General features: G+C 46.0%; 1 protein-coding gene across 1 annotated transcript; it reads left to right on the forward strand.

Moving 5' to 3' along the window:
- The first annotated feature begins 156 nt into the window (after window positions 1–156).
- On the forward strand, window positions 157–19,528 carry hat1 (histone acetyltransferase 1). Its single transcript, XM_079733291.1, has 11 exons — window positions 157–210; window positions 1,035–1,106; window positions 1,231–1,306; window positions 2,501–2,621; window positions 12,376–12,552; window positions 13,563–13,684; window positions 14,327–14,431; window positions 14,796–14,902; window positions 15,231–15,382; window positions 16,204–16,320; window positions 18,639–19,528. The coding sequence occupies exons 1-11, from the start codon at window positions 204–206 to the stop codon at window positions 18,807–18,809; spliced, it is 1,227 nt and encodes a 408-aa protein (XP_079589417.1). The 5' UTR covers window positions 157–203; the 3' UTR covers window positions 18,810–19,528.
- Window positions 19,529–23,999: the final 4,471 nt, after the last annotated feature.

The raw sequence follows: 23,999 nt of genomic DNA on the forward strand, positions 1-23,999 counted from the left end.
CTGTTTTTTTCAAAATTATAATTTGACTTTTTTTTTATTTCTAATAACCAAATATAATATTTTTAAACCCATCGAAGAAGTGATTATTGCCTGACAGCAGCCAGTGACAGTTGGCGGCGGCGGAAGTGCGCAGGTCCGGAAATGCCGTTGTTTCCGCGGGTCTTTCAGGGCAACAGCAGCGCTGCTAACACCGCTTGCTTCAAATGGCGGGTAAGTCCCAAAGCACCACAGTACCTCAATGTTGTTCTAACCACAAATTACTCCGGTTCTCTCCCTGGACGGGTTGGTCGAGGGGGTGGTGAAGCATCACGCCAGAGAAACCAAAGGCGGACGTTTTAATAACAATGATAACAACAACAAGCTAAGCTAAGCTAGCTAGCTGGAGTAGACAGGTTGACGTCTCTTCAGAGGAAAGGCCCAGGGTGCACGGCTGGTGTTTAGACCTCGGTGGGACACGTTTACGTTCACCATGACACCGTGTAACGCGTTGAGGGGTCGTTGTACATGTGGCTGGTGGTTGGAGGGAGGGCTACAGTAGTAGAGGAGGAGGGGAGAGGACAACACCACCACCTCGTTGTTCACGTCCTTCCATCAAGCTCCGTTCATAACAGTTCCTGTTGTGCACTACAACTCAGTCATCCCCGTGAACGACTGCCTGATATTCACCACAGCTCCTGTCATTCCCTCACAACTCAGTCATGGTGGATAACAGTTCCTACCAGGAGCTGTGGTAGGAAGAAGCTGCCAGGAGCTTCCAGGAGCTAGTAGCTCCTGCTAGGTGGTGTATATAATGCAGCTTGTGATGACTGGGTTGTAGTGCATGATATGAACTGTTGCCGTGACTGAGTTGTGCCGAAACAGTTTTTCATTATGACTGAGTTGTATTAGTGGATAACAGCCACTGTAACTCACTATGACTGAGTTGTAGTGAATAACAGCCTCTGGAACTCATTATGAAGGAGTTGTGGTGAAAAACAGCCACTGTAACTCACTATGACTGAGTCGTGACGTCAAGTCCCGCTTTATCTCAACAGGAGTAAACGCAATGGAGAAGAAACTAGCAGAGTACAAGTGTGACACGAACGAAGCCATTTGTCTGAAGCTGGGTAAGTGTGCGGATGGATCTCCTGTATGTTTTGTTTAATGAAGATGACCACTTAATGAATTTCAAGAGGCCGTTAGTAATGTTATGTGAGCCTGACCATTGCTGTGCCTGTTTGTGTCCCCCAGTCCGCTTCCCAGAGGACTTGGAGGATGATGGAACGACATTTCACCCTGAGTACAGTCATCAGCTTTATGGAGACGAGTGAGTTTTGAACAATGTATTATGGTTTATAATCATCACATCGTAACCAGCAATGGGTTAATAATAATGCAAATAATGCATTCAAATAATGAATTGAGATTTGAATGCCTACCTAAAAAAACTAATATCCAAATATACCAATATTTGGTCTGAGCCCCAGTTATCAAGTGGTGTTTCTCAGCATGCATACCCTTTAACCATTAGTGTCCGTAGGAATCAATATAGTTACGTACAGTTTTGTATCAGAGACGTGTCTACAGTCATGTGCGTCGACTGTCAAAATCTGCATGAAACGTTGTTTCCACAAGTGCTCACAATGTGAACCGGTAGGGCGGTGTTTATATTAGGTGCTCCTTTTTGACACAAACATGCTTCATCATAAATATGCTTCATCATAATCCGTCATAAACACGATTCACAATTATTCTTACTGAACTAATCAATATTCAATTGCGGTTTATTGATTGCCCTGTAACACCAACCTACACACAACTCTTATGTAATATAAGGTATAGACGTTAAATCGCTGTTTTGACATATTCATATTTATTTATTTACATCGGTAATCCCGAGAAGGTCACAAAAAGACAAGTATAATTTAATAATTACAAGTATTCAAATATGCAAATACATTAGCAGAAAAAGACTAAATGCATTGTCCAACATGTCAATAGCTAATATTGCTGTTGTACTGGTTATTATGGGCTGCAGCCCCGACATACTGGTGCTGGCTACACTAGCATGTCATTATGCTCTCAATCGCATTTCTGAATTAGTCAAAAGTAGGCTTGGTTATACTTGCACCTGCCACAATCAGCTCACAGGGAACTCCGTAATTGGGACATTAATTATTTCAGCAGGCTTAATTGCCGACCTAACTCAATCACACAGTTGCATAATGAAATCAATTTCTTATATTAGTCATTTGACACAAAGACGGATATTTAACGGTTTTATTCCCTGTTGTACGTTGCCTCTCGCATGGCGGGATCTCAGCAGAGATCTGTGGCTGGGCTGCGTAGTCAAGGCTGTTATTAGCCTGGGCTGTTATTGTACAATGTGATGAATTGCATTCATGTTTTAATGAAATGACTGTAAACAATACACATTGCTTATGAACCACGGCACAGAGACGCCTTCTGTGTGCAGATTACTTTGTTACTGACCACGGCCCTTCCCTCTGTGTCCCCTCAGTGAAGTGGCTTTCGGATACAAAGGGCTTCAAATACAGCTGTATTATAGCGCTGGGAACCTGAGCACACTCTTCAAAGTCAAATACTCCTCAAAGGTCACGGAGAAGTTTGATTGTGTGGAGGTAAGAACTCGTAATTCACCCTCATCAAATAGGTCTTACTTGTCTGCTTTATTAAGGACCTTTATTTTTAATCGCATTGTTTAGTTGAAATATATATTATATATACTGTTGAACAAGGTGGCTGTTGATGTATGCAATGTATCATTAAATATAAATCAAGTTACACCACTATTTCTATGCTATATTATTACATCGCCAATAACATACATCTCATTTTTGGCGAAAAAAAGGATAATAAGCTGTTATTATATTTTGCCTCTATTTATTAATTTAGAACAGGCTTTTATCCCAGGCCTGGCTCTTGCTCAAAGCTGCCTACAGGTTGACTGCAGGCATCGGGTATCAAGCCTCTGTATCTTACGGCAGGGAGTTAATCCCTTATCAGGGCACCGTGCTGTATCCGGTTCCTGCTTTGCATCTCTCCACTGTCTCCAAGTGTTTCCCCCCCATGTAAATCAGCGACCTCTGCCTAGGGCTGGGCGATATGGCCTCTAAATGATATCGCAATATTATTTTGCTATATCGCGATACACAATATATATCTCGATATTTTGACATTTCTTCTAAAGCACTTAAAAATGTTTGATTTAACCCTTTGATGCATAGTCACACCAGTATGATGATTCTAGTAGTCCCTGCAACATATGTCTGCATTAAACCATTCTTATTTATACTGTATTCATTAGAGGTTTCTATTAGAACAATTTTAAACTTGTGTGCAAAAGGGGTAAATCACAACGAAGTTAAATTTAACAAAACAGTTTTTATTCAAGGCAATTGCAAAATGCACATAAGCTTTTAGCAGCTGGTAAATGAAAATAAATAATGCCACATGTAGATGTAGGCCTACATACTGTAGCCTATTTCTATAGAGTTCAAGCTCAATGACCCGTAACAAAAACAGAGCTCAATGGAAAAAGTGCAGAAACCCCATCACATTTCAAAACATAAATTAAAGTGCACTCTTTGTGCTTGTTACTAGACATTTTAAATTAAAGTGCACTTTTCAAATCAACATAAGTTAAAATGCACTTTTTGTGCATGACGTCAAACAAAAGGTCTGGTCAAAAACGGCAAACTAAAATGATTGTGTTCTGTGTGTTTGTGACAATCAGTCAGTACCAACAGGTTATCTAGAGGTTTTGTGCCAAAAACACAAGCCTATCAACGGCGTCTGGCTTGAGAGCTGCCCGGTGGCATGTAACTATATTCCCACTGGTACCGATAGGGAACTGGCGGGCACACACAGATACTTTTTCGCCACATTTTTCAGGTTTGGAAACATTTCCTCATGGGTCTTCCACCACTGCAGGGGATCTGATTCACTGTCAGCATCGACAGACTGCAAGTAGGCAGACAACTCTGTTTCAATCCGCTCTCTCTGATGATGTGGCAAAGGATGTTGTTGCCCTTTTGAAGAAGCTTCCGAGGGTTTTCTTTTTTGGTGGCTCTGCTGGCGCTTGATGAGGCTGTGAAGAAGACGACTCAGCTGTGCCATGGTCAGACTCAGACAGCATCGCCTCCATCTCTGATATGGCTTTGCACTTGATTTCCTCAACCTTGTTTTCTGCTACGTATCTTGTTTTGAACCTGGGATCCACTAAGCCAGGCATGTCCAGCAGGTCGTTGGTGGCAGGGTCATCAACTTTCTCCCTCAGGTAATCCAGGATGGAGACTTTGATAGACTGGGTCAGTGCAGTGTCATCCTCCTGAATTGCCAAGATGCTGGAGTGGAAGAGATGAAGCACAGGCTTTACATAGGACACTGTGACGTAGCCCTCACCCGATAAAGCATCTGTGAATTCCAGGAGGGGTTTTAGAGCCTTGTGCACTGACTCGAGGACTTCCAGGTCTTGCCAGGTCAGAACAAGATGCCTTGTTTTTTTGTCTGAGGCCAAGACTTGTGAAATAGCTCGCTGCTTCTCCAGCACCCGCTCAAACATTTTTGCTCGGGAACCCCACCTGGTCGGAGACTCACTGATCAGCTGGTGTGCAGGTATGTTCAGCTCTTGCTGCGCTGTGGCCAGGTCTCTCCTCTTCTTCCAACTGAATGAGAAGCTGCTCACAACCTTCTTACAAACAGCAACAGCACGATCAATACGGGAGTCTTTCATGCTTCTCTCTGAGAATATAAAAACCAACAATTCAGTCAATCAGCTTAACACCAAAAATAATTTTGCCAATTATTTTGTAAATGCAGCACTGTGCAAAGGTCTACATTTAATTGTAAAAAAAAACTAAAGTGAATGAAGATGCTTTCAAAAATAATTAAATTAAAAGTTTGTACTGACACACTAATACAGAAAAAAATGAATTAACATCTAAGACACTTTATATAAAAACTCTTGGGTGCCTAAGACTTTTGCACAGTACTGTTTTCTACAAATCTGTCTAAAATCCATTTTAGCCAAAAATACACACACACACATATATATATATATATATATTACACTCTCCTGTGTGAAAATAATAATCATTTTTATTATCAGCAATGTTATAACATCCTATTGGTAAACATAACACTGTAAAAGTGTGTGTGCATGATGTGTATTAAATATATATATTTAATACACATGATGCACATACTTTTAATTGCATGAAACATTATGAAGTATTCTCTTAGTGTTATGTTTACCAGCAGGCCGTTATAACGTTGCTGATAATAATTTAAAAAGGAGACAAAAATTCACCAATCGCGAGGTGCAGCCGATGGCCAAAACATTGCAGTCTTTTCCACTTATTGAGGCTCACAGCTTTGATGATGTTACTGCCATTATCAGTGGTGATACACACTTGACGAGCTTCTGTTAAATTCCATGACATGAGAGCATCTTGTAATCCTTGCGCGATGATCTCGCCTGTGTGATCATCCGGGAAAAAGCACGTTTGGAGGCATGAACCCTTCAACTCCCAGTTGTCGATGTAATGTACAGTTAAACTGAGGTATGGCTCACAGGTTCTGCTGGACCACAAATCCGTTGTTGTACAGAAGTGGGTCACATTTGTTAGCTGGTGGGCCACCTTTTCTCTCACTTTATTGTATAACTCTGGCAGAGCTTTCTCCGCAAAATATTTGCGACCAGGCAAGTGATACTTTGGGTCAAGCGTATTTACAAGTTTTTGAAATCCGGGCTTTTCTACCACACTCACTGGGGCCATGTCTTTGGCGATGTAGTTAGTTACCGCGGCCGTGATTTCTCTCCATTTTGGACTTTTTTTGTCATACGGGATTGATTTGGAAAACGAAGAAGCCAGAGTCATTTGCGTCTGGGCTGATTGCTTTGGCGTTTGTGTGGGACCGGGAGATGTGGACATGCGGAGTTTCAGGCAGTCTTCATTTTGTAGTGGGTGAATTTTCAAATGGTGGAACAAATTTGTGGTACTACTACATTTTGTGGCAACGGGTTTGCTGCGTATTTTGCAGATAACCGTTGTTTGTGCAACATCTTCCTTGCGGTAACCAAACCACCACCAGACGATGGATCCAGTGCTGTTCTTTTTTGGAACCAGTTTGTCCGCCTCGGCGCCTCCATCTTCCATTGCCGTTTCTAAATTCAACACGTAGGGCTAACGTTTAAAACAGCTAAACTCTCTTCACTTCTTTTGTGCTCTCGTCTCCTCGTTCCCCGTTTCCTCCAAACAAACATGCGCGCTGCCTCGGCACCTCTCTCTCTGGGCGAGCGTGTGTGGGCGCGTGTATGTAAGTTGAGCGAGTGTGTGTGTGTGTGTGACTTTTTTTTTTGTGTCTGTGAGCGGGAAAGCGCTGCGCTAAAGCAAGTCACACTCGGTCGCGGCGGCTTAGAAACTGACGTAACAACATACACTCGATGTTCACGATATAGTCATTTACTACATCTCATGTTGAACAAGCCGCGATACATTGAGTATACTCGATATATCGCCCACCCCTACCTCTGCCCTTGGGTTTTGTCTGTTGTGTCCTTACTTGACGGCTCATTGAAGGGAAAGCTTAGTGTTTTCAGATAAGTAACGCTTGTAGAATCAAACAACATTTCACTGCCTTCGTTCTTCAACTGGCACTTTTAATGAAAAGGTTGCAATAGTATGTTTCTAATATCATTAAAATTTTTGATATGAATATATTAATATCGAACGAATATATGAATATTGTATATATGAATATTATGAAATTGTTTCCTATCTGCCCCTTTATAAACAGGACTAATCTGAACAAATTCGTCTTTCCAATGATCTGTTGAATCGAGCGAGCTGAAAAGGGGGCCATTATCAAACAAGGTCAATTTGCTTTGTTCGTTGACGAAATCTTGCATGTGAGCCAAAGGGGATTCCACTTTGGCTAAGGACACCAGTTATCAACCGACAAGAGCTACCAACCGAAACCAGTTAGGAGAAAGTATCTTAAAGTCGCCATAGCTAATCTTGGGCTCCTCCCCTCTGATCCTATTGGCTGGAGTTTTTCAGAACCCAAAGAAATGTTATAGTGGAGTTCTGTCCACTCTGACTTACTGGGAAACTGACGTGAACTAGCGTAGCTGGGCTGACTGGGTGGCATGAGTGGAAGGGTTTCAGGTGTGTGAAGTGTTTTTATTTGTAGAATATTTGAGTTATAGGAATTGAGTATATTTGATACATTCATGAGTAACTATCGGTTAGCGTTGACTACATATACGTCCAGGCTATGTTAAGCTTGTTAAAATGTTACACATTACAAATTTAAATGTACCTAACTGACACTACCAAGTATTTATATTTGCGTGTATCTAACATGGAACCTTATGATCTAAATTAGAGAAGATGAGAATTTGACATTGTTCCACAATTTCTTTTTAAATGTGAAATGCCTAAAAGGAATTCTAAAAGACTTCTTTGGATATAACAACAAGCAAGTTGTTTTGGTGTCGCAGTGGATACCAGTTGAGTCGAATAGTATAACAATATGCCGTTCCTTTGAGAAAGATGGAATGAGAAGCCACGGTGTAAATATTTTGTCGACAAAACACATCAATATCCAGATATGCATTTGAAACATCCCTCCCCGATTACCGACATAACAGAAAAGAAAGCCTTTTTTGTTGTGGAGGATGGAAATGTTTTTTTCCACCAAGATTATGATACTAGATTGTAGAGTCAAGCTGTTGTCCACTTACTGATAACTGCCATTCTCACAGAATTCTTCAATCCCAAACACACCGTCAAGGTAAACATGAGGCCGACATCAATACGATTATCAAGAATTGTATATGACCTGGCTACTGCTTGGGTATAGCAGTGGGCTGAATCTAGACCACTTTGTAGTCCATCATAGTAGTGCATCAGATGCTCAGGACCACACGCCCCCCGTCCGTCCGTCCGTCCGTCTGTCCGTACCCCCCCTGCCAGCTTGTGCCCCCATGGCCAGAGAGTTCATTACTCATTCAGCTGACGCTGAAACGGAGCACCTTTCAGTCAGAGGTTCACTGCCATACGTGCACGCCCTGTCCACGTGCACGACCCCTCCCCGTGCACTACCCCTTCTCGTTCATGGCCCCTCCAACGTGTATGATCCCTCCAACGTGCACGACCCCTCCACGTGCACTACCCGTCCACATGCATGACCCCTTCACGTGCACCACCCCTTCACGTGCACTACCCGTCCACATGCATGACCCCTTCAAGTGGAGCTAAAGGGACTGTTGTCCACAATGCACCACACCAGTCCACTGCAACACGTGTTTCTGATTTTGATTGAGTGGGACACTTTAATTGCAGCGTTTATAATATAACACTGTGGATTAATTGATTACAAAGAAAATATGTCTGCTGTTTTTTAAGTAATTGCACTGTAGAGCAGTTCTTTCCCACAACTTAAATGACTACACACCCATCCATGTGTGTGTGTGTGCGTGCGTGTATATGTATATTTGTGTATGCAAGCGTGTTTGCATATCCAATTCTTGAGAACATGTTCCAGAGGGACATTTTCACTGTCACAGGGGCTCTGCTCCAAATGCTTAGGAAAGCACACGCATGTGTTTCTCAGCTGTTTCCAGACCTCACTGACTGAAGAACAAGCAGGGAAAAATGTGACTACACGGCCACCTTCGGATTAAGGCAAACGCAGTTGTAATCTGTCGACTATTCTCTTTGTGCCGGGATGTTGTTTGGTCGCCAACTGTGGCTAAGTCAGGGCCACTCTATGGGTGGGGACATTATTCCAGTAAGAGATCTCCTCTTTTGTGCCACTAATCTCCGCTCCTACGTAGCGCCCCGTGCGACTACACTAATCCCGCTCCACCCCGTCAGAGGAGCGGGATTTTTAAAGGCTTCGCCGGAGGCGTGGGGGGGGGGGGGGGGGGGGGGCGAGAGGGTGGTCCCGTATCAGCATTGATTTGTAGAGTTTCTGTGATTGAATCAGCGGGGAGAGGGAATGTGTCCCGGTTGGGTGTCTCATGAATGTATTCAGAGGCCCAGACAGAAGTATGCCTCGCTCGCTCCTTCGTTTGCTTTCCATAGAGGGAATTCTGGATTCAAAACATATCTAATGTTTTAACCCTCTTTTGAAGGCCGTCGCTCGCCATTCTAGTCGTTGTCGTCCGCCTGCGATTTCATGTGGAGTACGTAGGAGAAATTAGCTCCGTCTTCATGGATGCAAATGGTGCTCCCGCGTTTCTATTGTGGCAGTAATTGCGAGACACTTGCGGTGATTGAGAATTTGAGAAGTGGTATGGATCCTATACCAGTCAGAGGACCCGACACTGGGACAGCTGTCCTGCCTGGAGATGGCTTTAACTGGTCTTATTGTGAGGTAGCGTCGGGGCTCTTTGTCCTGGAGGTGCTTTGAAGATGCATGGGCAAATTTATTTGATTGAATTGTAGTAGGTGTTGTGGTAGTAGTAGTAGTAGTAGTAGTGGTGGTGGTGGTAGTGGTTCCCTAACCAGGGTTAACAACGTACATGAGAAGGTTAAACTATTTATTCAAATGAATCCGCTTAAAAGGTTTGTTATTTCAAATTGATCTCTCGCCGTTTGTCATCTCATGAACCGCCCAGTTGGCGTCTTTTAAACCGCGTTCAGAAAAGCACCTTGGCTTCAAGCGAAAAGGTTTGTAGAGAAGTTGCCTGGTCGTGGCCAAATTGAACAACTAAAATTATGTATTTTTTTGTGCTGGGCCCCTCGGCCTGTCTGTCTCTCCGTCTGGCCCTACTTTAGGGATCTGTGCTGACCCCTAAGTGTTCACCTTGTTGAGGGTCTGAGTGCAGCTGGCATGGAGGTAGAGAGCTGGGGAGCAGCGCAGTTCAGGCAGCATCTCAGGGTCCATGCTGCAGACTGTCTGGCTGCAGGGGCAGCTGGTGGGAGAGGAGGTCTGGAGCCAGGGGGGGGGAGGGACAGAGTGCATGCAGCTGCCACTTTGATACTAGACTGTCATCAAAAATCACCTTCCCCCCCCCCCCCCCCCCCAAATCGGTCAAAAAAATACTATAATGCCAGAATTTCCCGTGCCAAAAGTGTTTTTGTTTCCAAGCCCCCTTCATGTTGCACTGCTTTCAATGTAGTAGATACTAACAACTCTGGATTTAAACATTGGAATTGCAATTTTTGTGTGAATATTGAAGCGTGATTTTCAGCACGTCTTCTCTGAGGAATAGCCATTGGGGAACGTTTAGCTGCCATTTGTTTTGTATGCATTAAAAAAAAACGTGTTTCAACTGCAAATCTTTGCTTCTAGTGTGTAGACTCACTAGTCTGTCACGTCAGGTTTTTATGAGAGGGGTAAACACCCGCTAAAACATTCTTAACTCACCGCAAGCAACACCATTACATGCATTTCATTACATGCCGTTATAGTACTTGGTTATGTAGAGTCTTATCCTAGCTATCTTTGTCCTATACAGGGAATGGGTTAACCTAGCGATTGTTAGTGCTTGGCACTTGTTTCTACGAACATCTTTACTGTACCGACAGCAATATATTGTTTCTCATTCTTCTGACAGATGTACTTATGGTAAGTCGCTTTGGATAAAAGCCTCTGCTAAGTGTAAAGCTAAATGCACTGCGAGCTCTTCCACATCTCCATTCTTTGACGTGTAATAAACGCAATAAAACATTCTGAACGGAAACCATCGTGTAATAATCACGTCTGTCCCAGACATCCCTCCAGCAGCGCGGCTCGTTCCCGTTCCTCGTCTAGTATGCCGACGAGAGAGTGGCGGCCGCCGCCACCACAATGCAACTTGTTTTTCCTCTGGCCTTTAAAGCATGCTCCGTGTTCCTTTAGAAACCCAGGCGAACAATCACAATGGTTAAGGGGCATTCAACTGCAGGTGCATTACTTCCAGTTGGATATTAGCTGATGTCTCTGCGAGGGGAGGGGGCTTTAGCGCGGTGTTGTATTAGCCTTTTGTCGTCCGTTTTGCTCAGGCCTTCTTCATCCCCATCCTCCCCCCCGCGCGCTCAATGCCGGCCGGCAAGGACCTCGTCACAAAACTAATGGCCATCACGCATGCAAATGGTGTGAAAGGGCTGCTTAGCAGTGTGTTCTCATGTCAATCCTTGTGGAAATGGATACAATGCAAACATTACAGCTGAACTCACCCTCGCATTCTGCCGAGTAAAACGAAAAAGGAAAAAGAAAAAAAGTCCAAGGGTAGGGTACTCTTTGTCCAGAAGACGCTTTGAAAATGCTTGGGGGGGGGGGGGAATTCATTTGATTGAGTCTGCTTGGCGGGATTAGAGGAGAGATCTCTGAGATGATGAATGGGGCCTGAGGTTTGTTAAGTTAAGATCAATTCATTAGATTTTATTGCCCAGTGAGAAGCAGAAATGCGTTATTGTGGCATCTCATCACATATTCATGGTTTAACATAAGTAGAAAATGTATTGAATTAAGGGGTCTTTCACTGGCTTTTTGTGTGTGGTGTGTGTGTGTGTGGGGGGGGGAGGGGGGTTAGCAGCCTCAGCTCAGCTGACAGTTTTAATTGCCTAATCGTTTTCCTTTCTCTGGCACAAAAAGATGTAATCTTCCACTTTATTTCCTTGTTTTGCTGCACATTGTTTTGCTGAAATGAAAGCGAGTGCCTCGATGTACATTTCCCTTTTAAAGACTTTCTGTGACTGAGAATGACATCAAGTGCTGTAGTCCTTTTATCTGCCCCAGACCTTTTAAGGAAGCTCTGGTAATTTGTACCATTACTGCTGCAGACTTGAAACATAATAAATATACATGTATTACTTGTATTGGTAACGAGATCTCAGTTATATGTGTTGGTTTATTTCACTACTATGTGCTGATGCAGTTATTTATTCCTGATACAAATTCAGATTACAAAATAATAAGCTACATTTGTTATTAAGATGCATCCTTTAAAGTATCCTCGTACACAATTTTAAATCGTCATAAAAGGATTCATATAGATTATGTATTATATATTTATATTACTTATGTCATGATCCTCCTTCGACCTCAATGCACTCTGAGCGTGAATTTCAGTTCATATTTGAAGCCCGACCTGAAAAACGAATGGAAATCATCTTATTTTTAAACACCCAGAGCGCGAATGCAGCATGGCTGTATTTTTATTCAATGCTTCTCATGGGACTGAAGTCTATTTTAGACACTTTAAGGAGAAATACAAAAAGTGGGCTGCAGGCCTAACTCAACAATTCTTAAAAAGTAGAATCATTAGAATCCTCGACCGCATCGTTTTCCCAACGAGTATTCCTAAGGTCCCTGCATCCACATCTTCCATGACCTGTCAGGGAATATGACCGTAGTACGTCTGCGTCTTTCTCCCAGGCGGACGACGTGGAGGTGAAGATCCGGGAGATCATCCCGGCCGGGTTCAGCTGCAGCACGGACGACTTTGTATCGCGGCTGGAGAAGGAGGCCAACTTCCGGCCCTTCGGCAAACTGCTGCACACGTACAAGGTCCACAACGAGGAGGCCGGGGAGCTCACCTACCAGATCTGCAAGGTGCGCACGCCGCAATCTGGCTGATACTAACCAGCAGTAGATACAGGACACCCACCACCCACTGGGTCCTTTGACTGAGGGCCGACTCTGTTCCCACTCTGTTGACTAAACTGCTCACCTAAACTACTAAACAAAGTCGGCTAACTTGTTGAGACACGATGGCTGTTCTGCAACCCAAATTAAGACCCAACCCATTGTTTGTTATCGTCACGGTTGTACACCAACTGGACACCATTGTTCAATACCCTCGGACACCTCCATGGCTAAGATGATTCGATACTCATGTGATGTTGCAGTGTCCGTCGAACAAACACATGCGTAACATGGCTTGATTCCATCCATTTATATATCAATAGCAATAGCAGTATATGTATTATGTTATAAAATATAATTATGAAACTACTCCTGTCTCGTACTCATCACCTGAGTGGTCCCAGCCAAAAACTGTTGTTTAGGCGTTAACTTGGAAACGGAGGTAGAGTTACAATTTCAAAAGTGGATTCAGACCGAGAGCAATCGGATTGTAATCAACCACTTCGTTGATCTTATTTATTGACAATATGACCGCAGCAATACGTATCAGTGCAAGTTAGCTTCACTTCCTGTTTTTGTTTCAGTTACACTTGACAACTCATTCAATATGGATTCAGCCTCTTCCCTGATTAATCTGTTGCGGCGATTCTTGAGGCTCTGCGAATTGAAGATTTATATAAAATGCATACCGCTAAAATCAATTTTATTTAGTTTGTTTCCTGGGTCCGTTGCCTCAATGTTTCCAATGTCTAATGTAATGTAGATAACTTCACAATACTAATCCCTCCGAATGTACCCTAGTGTAAAGTCTGCATGTTTTCAAACACTTGTGCCTGTTCTTTAAGACTTCGCTCCAGCAGTTGGGTGTTTCATTGTCCTAGTCTAAACCCATTGAATCGACTGGTCTGGGATCCACTGGTAGGAATGCGTTCAGCGGTCTCACTCCCCCAGGGCCCTCTTGTCTTCCTGGGCTGTAGGTGGACATGGCCTGCCCGGGCTTCCAGGAGTACCACAGCCGGCTGCAGACCTTCCTCATGTGGTTCATCGAGACGGCCAGCTTCATCGACGCGGACGACGATCGCTGGGACTTCTTTCTTGTGTGAGTGCCCTCCTTAACCAGTGTCACCCCAACCCCCATCCCCCTCCCCACCAAAGCCTTTATTGTGTCATTGAAAAACAAAGCAGTCCTTTGAGACGCTTGTGGCCAATTACCCAGCCAGTTTGATTATCCCCCCCCCCCCCCTCTCTCCATAGGAGAATTGTTGATCTGGAAGAGTTCCCTTTGTGCCCAGAAGCCCTTTTCATTTTCCATTTTCTCTGTCCAGGGGCAAGGGCTGAATTGAATACTGTTGTCTTTTGAAACAGTGAACAATGTGTAAACAGTAAAAAGAGCCTCTGTCTGTATTTTCTTTGCCCCGGCACCTATTGACGTGGACAATGGCCGAAAGGACTGAAGTGATTTGGAGAAGTTCAATCCCCCCTCCAATCTCCCTCTCTTGCTCTAAGTTGCAGTACTCCAATTAAGTGCATAATGTATTCAGGCTGCAGCAGGTGTACCAATCGGGGACCCTGCCTGCTCTAACACACTGGCACTGGAGGAGGTGGTGGTGTGTGGTGGTGGTGGTGGTGGTGGTGGTGGTGGAGGAGGGGGGTGGGCTTGTCGAATGGAGCGGGAAAAAATGGGCGCTTGCATGGAAGTGTGTCTGTAATTGACCTGCTTGCCTTTGTGTTTTATCTACAGATTTGAAAAGTACAATAAAGATGGGGAGACTCTCTACGCAACTGTTGGCTACATGACCGTCTATAATTACTACGTGTACCCAGACAAAACCAGACCACGTGTGAGGTAATTGTCGGGGGGGAGCGCGTGCCTTCTCTCCTTCCCGTTCTTTTGTACTGCAAAAGGAGGAGAAAATTATACATTTCTTTCTGCTTTTTTGGCTCTGGCTGCGCAGGCGTTCATTCACGGTTTGGTTCATTTGGAAGCTCAGACATGATGGGTGTCTACAAAGAGAAAACATTCTGTGGTGCATGTTCTGTTTACCATTTAGAATACACGTGTGACAGTCCCGCATTTTGGATACCCTAATTCACCCTCAAAGCTTCTCCTAATGGGGGTCTCACCCTGTCACACAACCCCGATCACTTCACGTTGAAAGACTGTGTTTCAAACGTGTGTGTGTGTGTGTGTGTGTGTGTGTGTTCACCAGCCAAATGCTGGTCCTACCACCGTTCCAGGGAGAGGGACATGGAGCTCAGCTCCTTGAAGCAGTCCATCGGTTCTACTGCACCCTGCCCAAGGTGCAGGACATCACAGGTTGGTGGTGGTCGCCTTTGGTTCAAGACCTTTAGGATTCATACCTATATTGGTCGACATTATATTTTTAGTCCAACAGTAGCCCCACACTGGACACTTTCAGTGGCCTTTTTAAAATGACTCGTTGCTGAATACTAATGTGGCATCGTAGTATTCCTTTTCAAGATTGTCGGCACAAATACATCTTGAATACATTCACATAACAAATAAAAGCTAAACATTGGAATGATTAGTGGTTAATCTTAAGGATTAGGCCAAAGCGTTTCTTGAGTTGACGTCCCGTGGTCATGGAGTCCGTTGTGAGTGCGGTTGTGTCTCTGGCCCCCAGCGGAGGACCCTTCTGAGAGCTACGTGAAGCTCAGGGACTTTGTCCTGGCCAAGCTCTGCCGGGCGCTGCCCTCCTTCGCCCCCGACAAGCTGCAGCTGGGCTTCTCCGAGGACATGGTGAAGGAGGCCCAGTACACGCTGAAGATCAACAAGGTGGGGACAAACGGACTGCAGTTATACGGCGCTTCTCTAACCAGCGGCCACCCAAAGCGCTTTACAATACCGCCCAACATTCACCCATTCATGCACACATTCACACTCTTGACTGCGTTGTCAACCACGCAAGGCGACAGCCAGCTCGCCGGGAGCAGTCAGGGTGAGGCGTCTTGCTCAGAGGCACTGAGCGGGGGATTGAACCAGCAACCTTCCGATAGCTGGTCAGCCCGCTCTAGATCCTGAACCACAGCCGTCCAGGCCGGGGTCACGCCTTGGAGCGGCGGTGTTGGGGTTCTTGTGTGGCCTTGGGGTTCAATAGATGGAGTGTGGGGATAGGAGAAGGAACGAATGTTTCAGATAAAATTAATTCTTAAATAATCCCTAAAACCTCCACATCTTTGCTAATGAATGAAAAGTGAAAGGATTGGTTAAAGATTTCCGGGCGTGGACTTTATCACCCTTCTGAACGCAATTTAAGTCATTAAAAGTTAATCTGGCGACTCAATCAGGAGGAGTCTGAAGAAATTAACAGGAATATCGCCTGATATTATTTAGACCATAATTACAAAGTGCTCCTTTTTTTCAAATCACAGTTTGAAACCGGGGCCATATTTGGGTAATTTTCAGGTTTTCCCCCTACAAGCGTCGTCTCCACCATTGATTAGACGGCCTTAAAGGTCAGGAGTCAGCAGGTTCTGGAACACCCAGAGGCCTCCTGCCGCCATGGCATTTACAGACCCCGCGCCGGTTTGATTTGAGAAACAACCTCCATTAACTCCGTCTTCTCCTTCTCATGTCCCCCCCCCCCCCCCCTGCAGAAACACGCACGGAGGGTCTACGAGATCCTCCGTCTGAAGGCCACGGACATGGCTGACGAGGCCAAAGCACGGGACTTCCGCCTGGACGTGAAGCGGCGGCTGTTTGGACCGTACAAGGTGCGTAGCGCGGCGAACCTCCCCCTGGGGAGGTGATGGTGCGCTCTGCCTGGAGGGGTGCATTGGCTCTGCGTTCTTATCAACGCCGTTCATTTGACATTTATGCTTCGGGAACTTAGCCGCTGCATTTATCCAAAGCAACTTACAATAAGTACATTTGTCAGATGAAAGGGAAACTACAATCTATCACTGTCGGAACAGTAAGGCGATGTTCATAGTACCAAGTGCCAATCACTTACAAATCGCTAGGTAAACCCATTCCCCGTATACAGCAGAGGAAGCTAGGATAAGAAAGCAACACAACGCCAAGTACTATTTTTAAATGAAAGGACGTACAACATATTCACAATGGCGTATATAAATGGCGCATATAAAGTATGCGTGCATTTGAGTGAACCAACGCGCTGGTGTTGAAAGAACTATAAGGGCGGGATGCATGATTATATTCATTGATTACATTGTATCTGTGTGCGTGTGTTGTCCCGCGGCACGCCTTTCACAACAAGCCCGTGCGGTTGCGGTAGCCGTCGTCCACGTGGGTTTTCGGGGCAGGGAAGCAAATAAGCGAGCGACGCAGTCGCTCTATCCACAGCCTCTTACCGGCACTCTTTATCGCCTGACACCTGTTGGACCAGGAGGAAGATTGATCCCTTTGTGCGGTTCAGAATTGTTAGCATAGCGAAGCTTCTTTGTTGGAGGTGCAGCCAGCGGCGCGGTGCCCTTACAGTAGCTCAGCTAGCGCTCTCTCCCCCCGCAGTTCATTAGAGCACGCTTTGGAGTTCCATTTTAAATTGATAGGACGTAATTTTCATGTTTCGAGCGGTTTGTCAGAAATAACGGATTTCTGTGTGGCTTTCCTCTGTTGGATGTCGCTATTGCTGTGCCTTAGGAACTCAATTAGGCAGAAGTTATACACAACTGTGTAGCTATATTTGCACGTTTTGTTCCATTACAAGCAGAGCCTCTATTTAGCCAGCTGAAGGCTTTGGAGAACGATATGACTCAAGGAGTGGAATGGTATTTCCCATTTCTGGCATTTGACAGTTGCACAGCAAGCTTCCCTGGTACACAAACCCAAGTTCTTTCAAGAATAAAGTATGTTAGCATATAATTTGACAAACCCATGCTCATGACTATCAACTTTGCATGTTGGCAGAATCTTTAATAGCTACAGTTGTGGTGGCAGCCACATGCATTTGAGCAGTAAAAGTGGAATTTCAGAGGGAACTTCAGAAATAGTGTTAAAAGACGAATGACAAATACTTGATTCAATTCTATATCTTATTAAATAAAAACATTTACATTTCGTGTGGGTTTGCGTACCAGCAAAGCCCCCCCTGCCGTGCGCCTCCGCCAACACCCCAAGTCTTCACGTGGCGCCGGCTTCAACCTGCAAGCGTGCACAGCCTCTCCCTGTCACTCAGTGGCTGATCCAGTATATTCCAGGCCTCAGAGGCTCGTCTGTCAGCAGGGAAACCACACGTCTTGAAAGGCTGTGTCTGAGTATGGTGGAGCTGGTGGTGATTTGGGGGGGGGGGGGGGGGGGGGGGCGGGGCGGGTGGAGTTGGGTTAGGCCAGACATGTGGTCCAGGAGGAAGTGTGCGTTTTCTTTTCTTCTTCAGGAGGGGTCTGGCCGCCAGATGCATGGTGTTGTGTTCCCCCCGTAGTTAGTTGACGGGCCGAGGCCTCCACACACCGCCAGTATGGGGGGGGGATTATGTGTTTCTACCCCGACCCTCCTATTCCCCGGTGGATACGCCGCGCACACATGTGCGAGTTCTTAAGTCCTGCGCGGAGTTCTGGATAAACGCACCCAGCTGGAACCCTGGACGCCTCGATTAAAGATTCTCGCCGTTCCTCACCCAACGAGCCGGTGAAAGTGTGTGTGTGTGTGTGTGTGTGTGTGTCCGAGAACAACTTACAAGATGCGTAAAAGCGCACATCAAGAGCAATGTATTCTGACATTCTCGGGGAGCTTTTGTGAGGTGGTGGTTGGTCTGTATAAGAGACCCCACTTCTACCCCCGAATCTTTAAAAGATGCGTCTGAATCAAATTTTAAACCCTTGACCTGTGTCTGTGTGTGTGTCTCTGTTTCTGTGTGTGTTTGTCGTTCTTTGTCCCTCTGTGTGAATGTGTGTCTTTGTCTCTTGTCTCCTTGTGTCTGTCTCTCTTGTGTGTCTGTCTGCGTCTGTGTATGCATGTCCGTGTCTCCGTGTGTCCGTCTCTCTTGTGTGTCTGCCTGCGTGTGTGTATGCATGTCCGTGTCTCCCGTGCGTCCGTTTGTCTGTGTCCGTCCGTCCGTGTTCCCCGGCTGCAGAAGAACCAGCGGGAGCTGACCAAGATGATGAAGTGTCTGCGGCCGGAGGAGCTGGTGTCCCACATCCAGCACATAGACACAGAAGTGCAGCACCAGGAGCTGGAGAAGAGCTACCAGGAGGCGCTGGACGAGTACCGCAGGATCATCGAGAGGCTGGCGTCGCAGGCCTGAGTGCCTCCCCCATCATAAATTTGGGTCCCCCCCCCCCCTCAACCCACCCCAGGACCGGGGTTGTGTTGGGGTCCCCCCCCTGTACAAAGCCCCTATAGCCACAGACTGTCTTAACCAGACGCGCCCCCCCCCCCACCCAAGCGACTGATCACAGGTTTTTTTCTCCGACACGTCTTTCGGATTAATTTTAGTTGGGTTTAGGATGTGTCCCGTCGCTAGGTTACGGTGAGAAGCCTCTCTTCCTCTCCCCCCCTCCCTCCCTCCCTCCCTCCCTCCCTCCCTCCGGCTGTGTACTTTTTTTTTTTTTTTTTTTATTTCCTACTCGGACATTGCAGTTTGAGGTGCGGACCTCCCGTCCCTTCCTGTCCCGTCCCGCAGGTGTTGATGGAAGAGCCGTACAGCAGAGTGGCAGACGGCGGGGGGCGAGAGGGGGAGGAGATCCGCTCTCTCGTCCCCTGTGTCAGAGGTACCGTGGGCTCTGTTGGATTTTTATTTGTATTTCTTCTTTTGTAACGACTCATCGTAGGTGATGCGCTTCATTCGAGCCGAGAACCGGATCTCTTTTCCCTCCTCCTACCCCCCACCCCAGTTCAGTAGACGAGTCCTTCTCACACACCCTCTGTCCAAAAAAAAAAGAAATGAAGACGAGGAAAACTTTGTGTTTTTTTGTTTCAGTGCACTTCATACAGAAATTAAAAAAGGTTTTGTATATTGCTCCAGCTGTTTCTCTTCTTCCTTCGTTTCCAAGGCTGACGTATTGTTTTTTTTTACTTTGGTACTAATCAATTCTGATCAATGCACTTCAATAGATTGCACACCAAAGCGTGATCACTCACTGTTGTTTTCGAGAATCTAGAGATAAAAACATGTAGCACAATGCAGTAGAACCCAGGGCAGTGATGAAGACACTCGATATTCACAAGGATCCACATCGTCTTCACCAACGGTTTGGGGTGTTGTGCACGGGCTGAGCAGTGCAGTCGTCGGCGGCTGTCTCTATTTATTTAAACCGTTTCATCGCTGCCCTCTGTTCAGCCACGCCGCCCCTGATTGCCATCGACGTGGAGTACCGCACTAATGAGCGTTATGGTTTTCAATTTAAAAACCTTTTGTTTAGCCGCGCCGCCCCACTTGTGCTGATCACAGCACTGAATGGCCATCAGTCGATACTTTAACACGTAGCCGCTGAATTAAGCCCCGCCAGCTTCATCATTATTCTCCTCTCCCTACTTGAACAAACCGGAGCGAAACCTCAGAAGCCCTCGATGGTTCAGATTCAGCCTGATGGGAGCCTCTCCATCGCGCCACAAGGGGGGTAATCCCCAGTGCTGCCCTGTTTTAACCTGGGGGGCCGTAAACGGCCCTCCCTGTACCAACCCCTACTCCACAATCCTTTGGTGTGTTTGTGTATGTCTCCTAGAACAACTTGCAAGATGCGTAAAAGCGCACATCCACAGCGATTCAATGTTTTCTGACGTTCTCAGAGAGCTTTTGTGAGGTGGCGGCCACTTCTACCCCCAAATCTTTAAAAGATGCGTCTGAATCTCATTTTAAATCCTTGACGTGTGTGTGACTGTTTTTGTGTGTGATTGTGTTTGTTTGACTGTTTGTATGACTCTGTATATTTGCGCCTGTGTGTGTGCTTTTTACTGTGTGGGATTGTATGACTGTGTGTATGTACCTGTGTGAGTGAGAGACCTGGTAGGTCCTACATGCTGGGCCAACAGGGCCCAACTCCTGTACCCAGCGGTCAGATAAGGATCAGGACCTGTCAGCAGCTCAGAGTTGGCCGGGGTGAAGCTCACCAGTAGACCGTTCAGTCAGCCGAAGGGTTTTCTGGAACCCCCATGTGCGCCCCCAGACCGCACATTGGGTGTTTACAGAAGCTAATTACACCACCTTTCCCCTCCTACACCTCCACTCACTCACTCACTCACGCATGCACGCATTTTTGTTCATGCATCCATACCCGGTACACCTGCTCGCACAAGAACAGCAAACAACCGGCCCGTGAGCCTCGAGGATTTAGATAAATAAATAGCAGCTTTGGGGATACGTTTGAAGGTTTCTATCAAAGTTGGAGTCTTTCTGGCCTTTTGATGAAAAGAAAATACCTGCTAATTATCGTTTATAATTAGGCACCCTGAATTGTCAGCTTTGGGAATACGTTTAACATTTCTTGTTTTACGTCACTGGAGGACTACTATTTAAATGACCACAGCGCTTGCAATGGAGAAGTGTTTATCTTACATTAAGGTTGCAAACGTACATTATCCTCAATGCATTGATTTCACTGTGGTGGTGGTTCAGGTTTGATTGTCCTTTAAACATTAATCTCGGCTCAAAATTCAGGTTGCGGCCTCACTCTCATTCAATAATCTGATTGTAGGGCTCTCATGACTAATAACCCTTTCTTTACTACTCTAGAATCAACATCCAGCTATATATGTGTGAGGTCAGTCATTGAATAGTGGGGGAAAAGTGAAAAACAGCTTTAAATACCTTTAATGTTCATGGAGGAAGGCTTGGTTTGCTTCCAACTAGGGCCTCACGGTGTTGAGTTTAGAACAAAAAACTACATTTTATTTCCGATTGAATGTCACAGAAAGGCCTATAATTCCCATAATAACCTTAATCATGACATGTGCATTGGCCCAACAATAACGAGAGAGAGAGAGAGAGAACGGGACAATATCAAACTTCACTTGACTATTGGGTTTCACCTGTTGGCGCGTCTGCTACTGTTACCGGGTGGCGCCTTGTCCCGGTTGCTCTCTGACGGACGGACGGACAGGCAGACAGACGGCGCGGGGCTTGGATCAGCTCCCAGATATACGGAGCGACCCGCTGAACATGATACCTGTGTGGAACAACTCCCAGCGTCTTCCAGCCCCCGGGTTCCCAGGAGAGAGCGAGGAAGAGACAGGAGAGAAAGAGAGAGTAGGAACGTTGGACCCGGACTTCTACATCTTATCGTGTTTCTGCGGTGCGTCTCGGTTACCCACCTTCTCCCCCCCCCCCCCCCCCCGGGCAACTTACGGCCCCTCCGCCTCCAATGCAGGTTATTCTCCGCTAAACGTCTTCTCTTTAAGCCGGTGTTTGATGTGCTGACAACGCGGCCAAAAACACTGTTAGAGCCCCCCCCACCACCACCACCACCACAACCACCCGTTTCACATCTTTTAATGGTCTGTCAGAGGGCTGAGGCGGTGTGACGGGAGATGGTGCTGCAGATATGGCGGTCGGGTCAAGTGGAGGATCTGAGTGGGGCGTGCGTGGTCGACAGGAGAGCCGACTCTGGAGAACCGTCTCTGGGGAGCCTCGAAGTCCTGCTTGTGGTTTCTCTCGCTCTCGATTAACTTGTCAACATTTCCTTCCTCATGCGGGAAACTTTAGCCGAAACAAGTGTTTGTTTGAAAAAGTTAACAAGTGAAACAAGTGTTTGTTTCAGCGAATTATGTTTTTGTGTAAGTGAAAGGTAAGCAATCTAGGACGTGACGTCATGAAGATTGTCAGTGAGGGAGAGAAAGTGTGTGTGTGTGAACTCTTTCATTTCACCCATTCGATATCAACCTCACCCTTAATTAATTATACTCGTCCTTCCATTATGATCAGTTTTATTAGTGACGAAAGGACCGCACATCACTAATGAACGTCTGCTGATGAATGAGGCTTCAGCATTCACTCGTTCAGTCCATGAAATGTTCCTCATTCAATGAAGTTGTGGAGGAAGTTGGAGACTTAAAATTCAACGTTGGAGCAAATCTGAAGAGTCTTTCTTAGACTTTTTGCATGCTCCTCTGTAGATACAGTATATATGTAATGTATACTAAGGGTATAAGTAAATACTTGTATATATAACGTATACTATAAGGATGCTGTGTACGCGTAGAAAGCCTTGACACTGAGTTCCTTTTTAACTCGTAGAAACCCCCCAACGGTGGACTCGTGTTTTCGACTGTAGATGAATGGCTTCCCTGATTGGCTGTTATTTATCAAGCCCAACTTCCCTGTATTACAGGGGCAGCCCCAACATTAATCTCTTAAATGAGCCGTGCGGTGGGCTGGGCAGAACGCGGCCTATCTAGATGTAGTTTCTCATTAAACTGGTCCCATTAGGTCCGTAATTGGCGCTGGGCTATCGGAGGGTTGACTGGGAGGGAGGCCGAGTGCAGGCGGCCTGAGATACTATCGCGTCGGGGAGACAGGAAGACTGTGCGTAATCTCGTCACGTTGCAGATCGGGAGCTCTGATTGGCCGAGCCGGGGTCTACTTGTCTGCTACTGCTTTTGGGTTTCTACCGTTTTTTTGTTCTCAGCGCGACTCCACTGACGAGAAGTAACACGAAAGAAAAGGGTTGTTCATGTTCCCAATGGTAACTCTACACACAAACATTTATGTAAGCTACCCCAAAGAAAACTCTCAACCAAGAACGCTTTGTATTCAGCTCAGATAGTTATCTGAGTTGTAATAACACTGCGAGCGTCTGAGAACCCGTGTCGTTCACTTCATCTCAGTGCAACATCAGAATGAAAATAAGATTTCCAGTCCACATTTACTCAGCTCAGGAAATTCATGTTTTCTCCCATTCTGATGTCTGCAGTTTCTATTGCCGCCATTTACCACAAGAAGTTATATAAATCCTGGCTGGGGGCTGTGTGGGGCGTGGTCTTTCTGTTTCTGTAGATCTACAGAATCAGCCCCATGAGACTGAAACAGGTTTGCCCCGGGGGTTTGTGACCTTTCAGAACGTATCACCTCATCCCTTGGACATAGAGGAGAGAATCTGACACCCAAACGACCAACGAGAGGACCAAAGAAAATCAGTGTCTTCAACAATCCATCTCTGTCAGTACAGTAAGGAGGTTCATGGAACCAGGTGCCAAGCACTAACAATCACGAGGTTAACCCATTCCCCGTGGACAACAAAGATAGCTAGGATTAGACGCTACATAAGGCATAAGGCATAAGTACTATTTTGAATTGAAAGGATGTACAACATACAATAAGTGTGTAAGAGGGGTGTGTGGGGGGGGGGGGGGGGGGGGGGGGGGGGTTAGGAGAGAGGCTATGCAGAGTCTAGGTTAACAATAATAATTCTGAACTGGATCAGAAACCCCCCCCCCCCCCCCCCCCCCACATGCGTAGGACTCAGGAGCCAGTGACCAGAGATCTGGGGGTACCTCCGTG

This window comes from Pollachius pollachius (genome assembly GCF_949987615.1).
Source record: "Pollachius pollachius genome assembly, chromosome: 3".
NCBI lineage: Eukaryota > Metazoa > Chordata > Actinopteri > Gadiformes > Gadidae > Pollachius > Pollachius pollachius.

Coding starts and splice junctions, on each gene's coding strand:
- hat1 (XM_079733291.1), top strand. Junction 12,553..13,562: donor TCACCTACCAGATCTGCAAG/GTGCGCACGCCG, acceptor CCTGGGCTGTAG/GTGGACATGGCCTGCCCGGG. Junction 14,432..14,795: donor AAAACCAGACCACGTGTGAG/GTAATTGTCGGG, acceptor TGTGTTCACCAG/CCAAATGCTGGTCCTACCAC.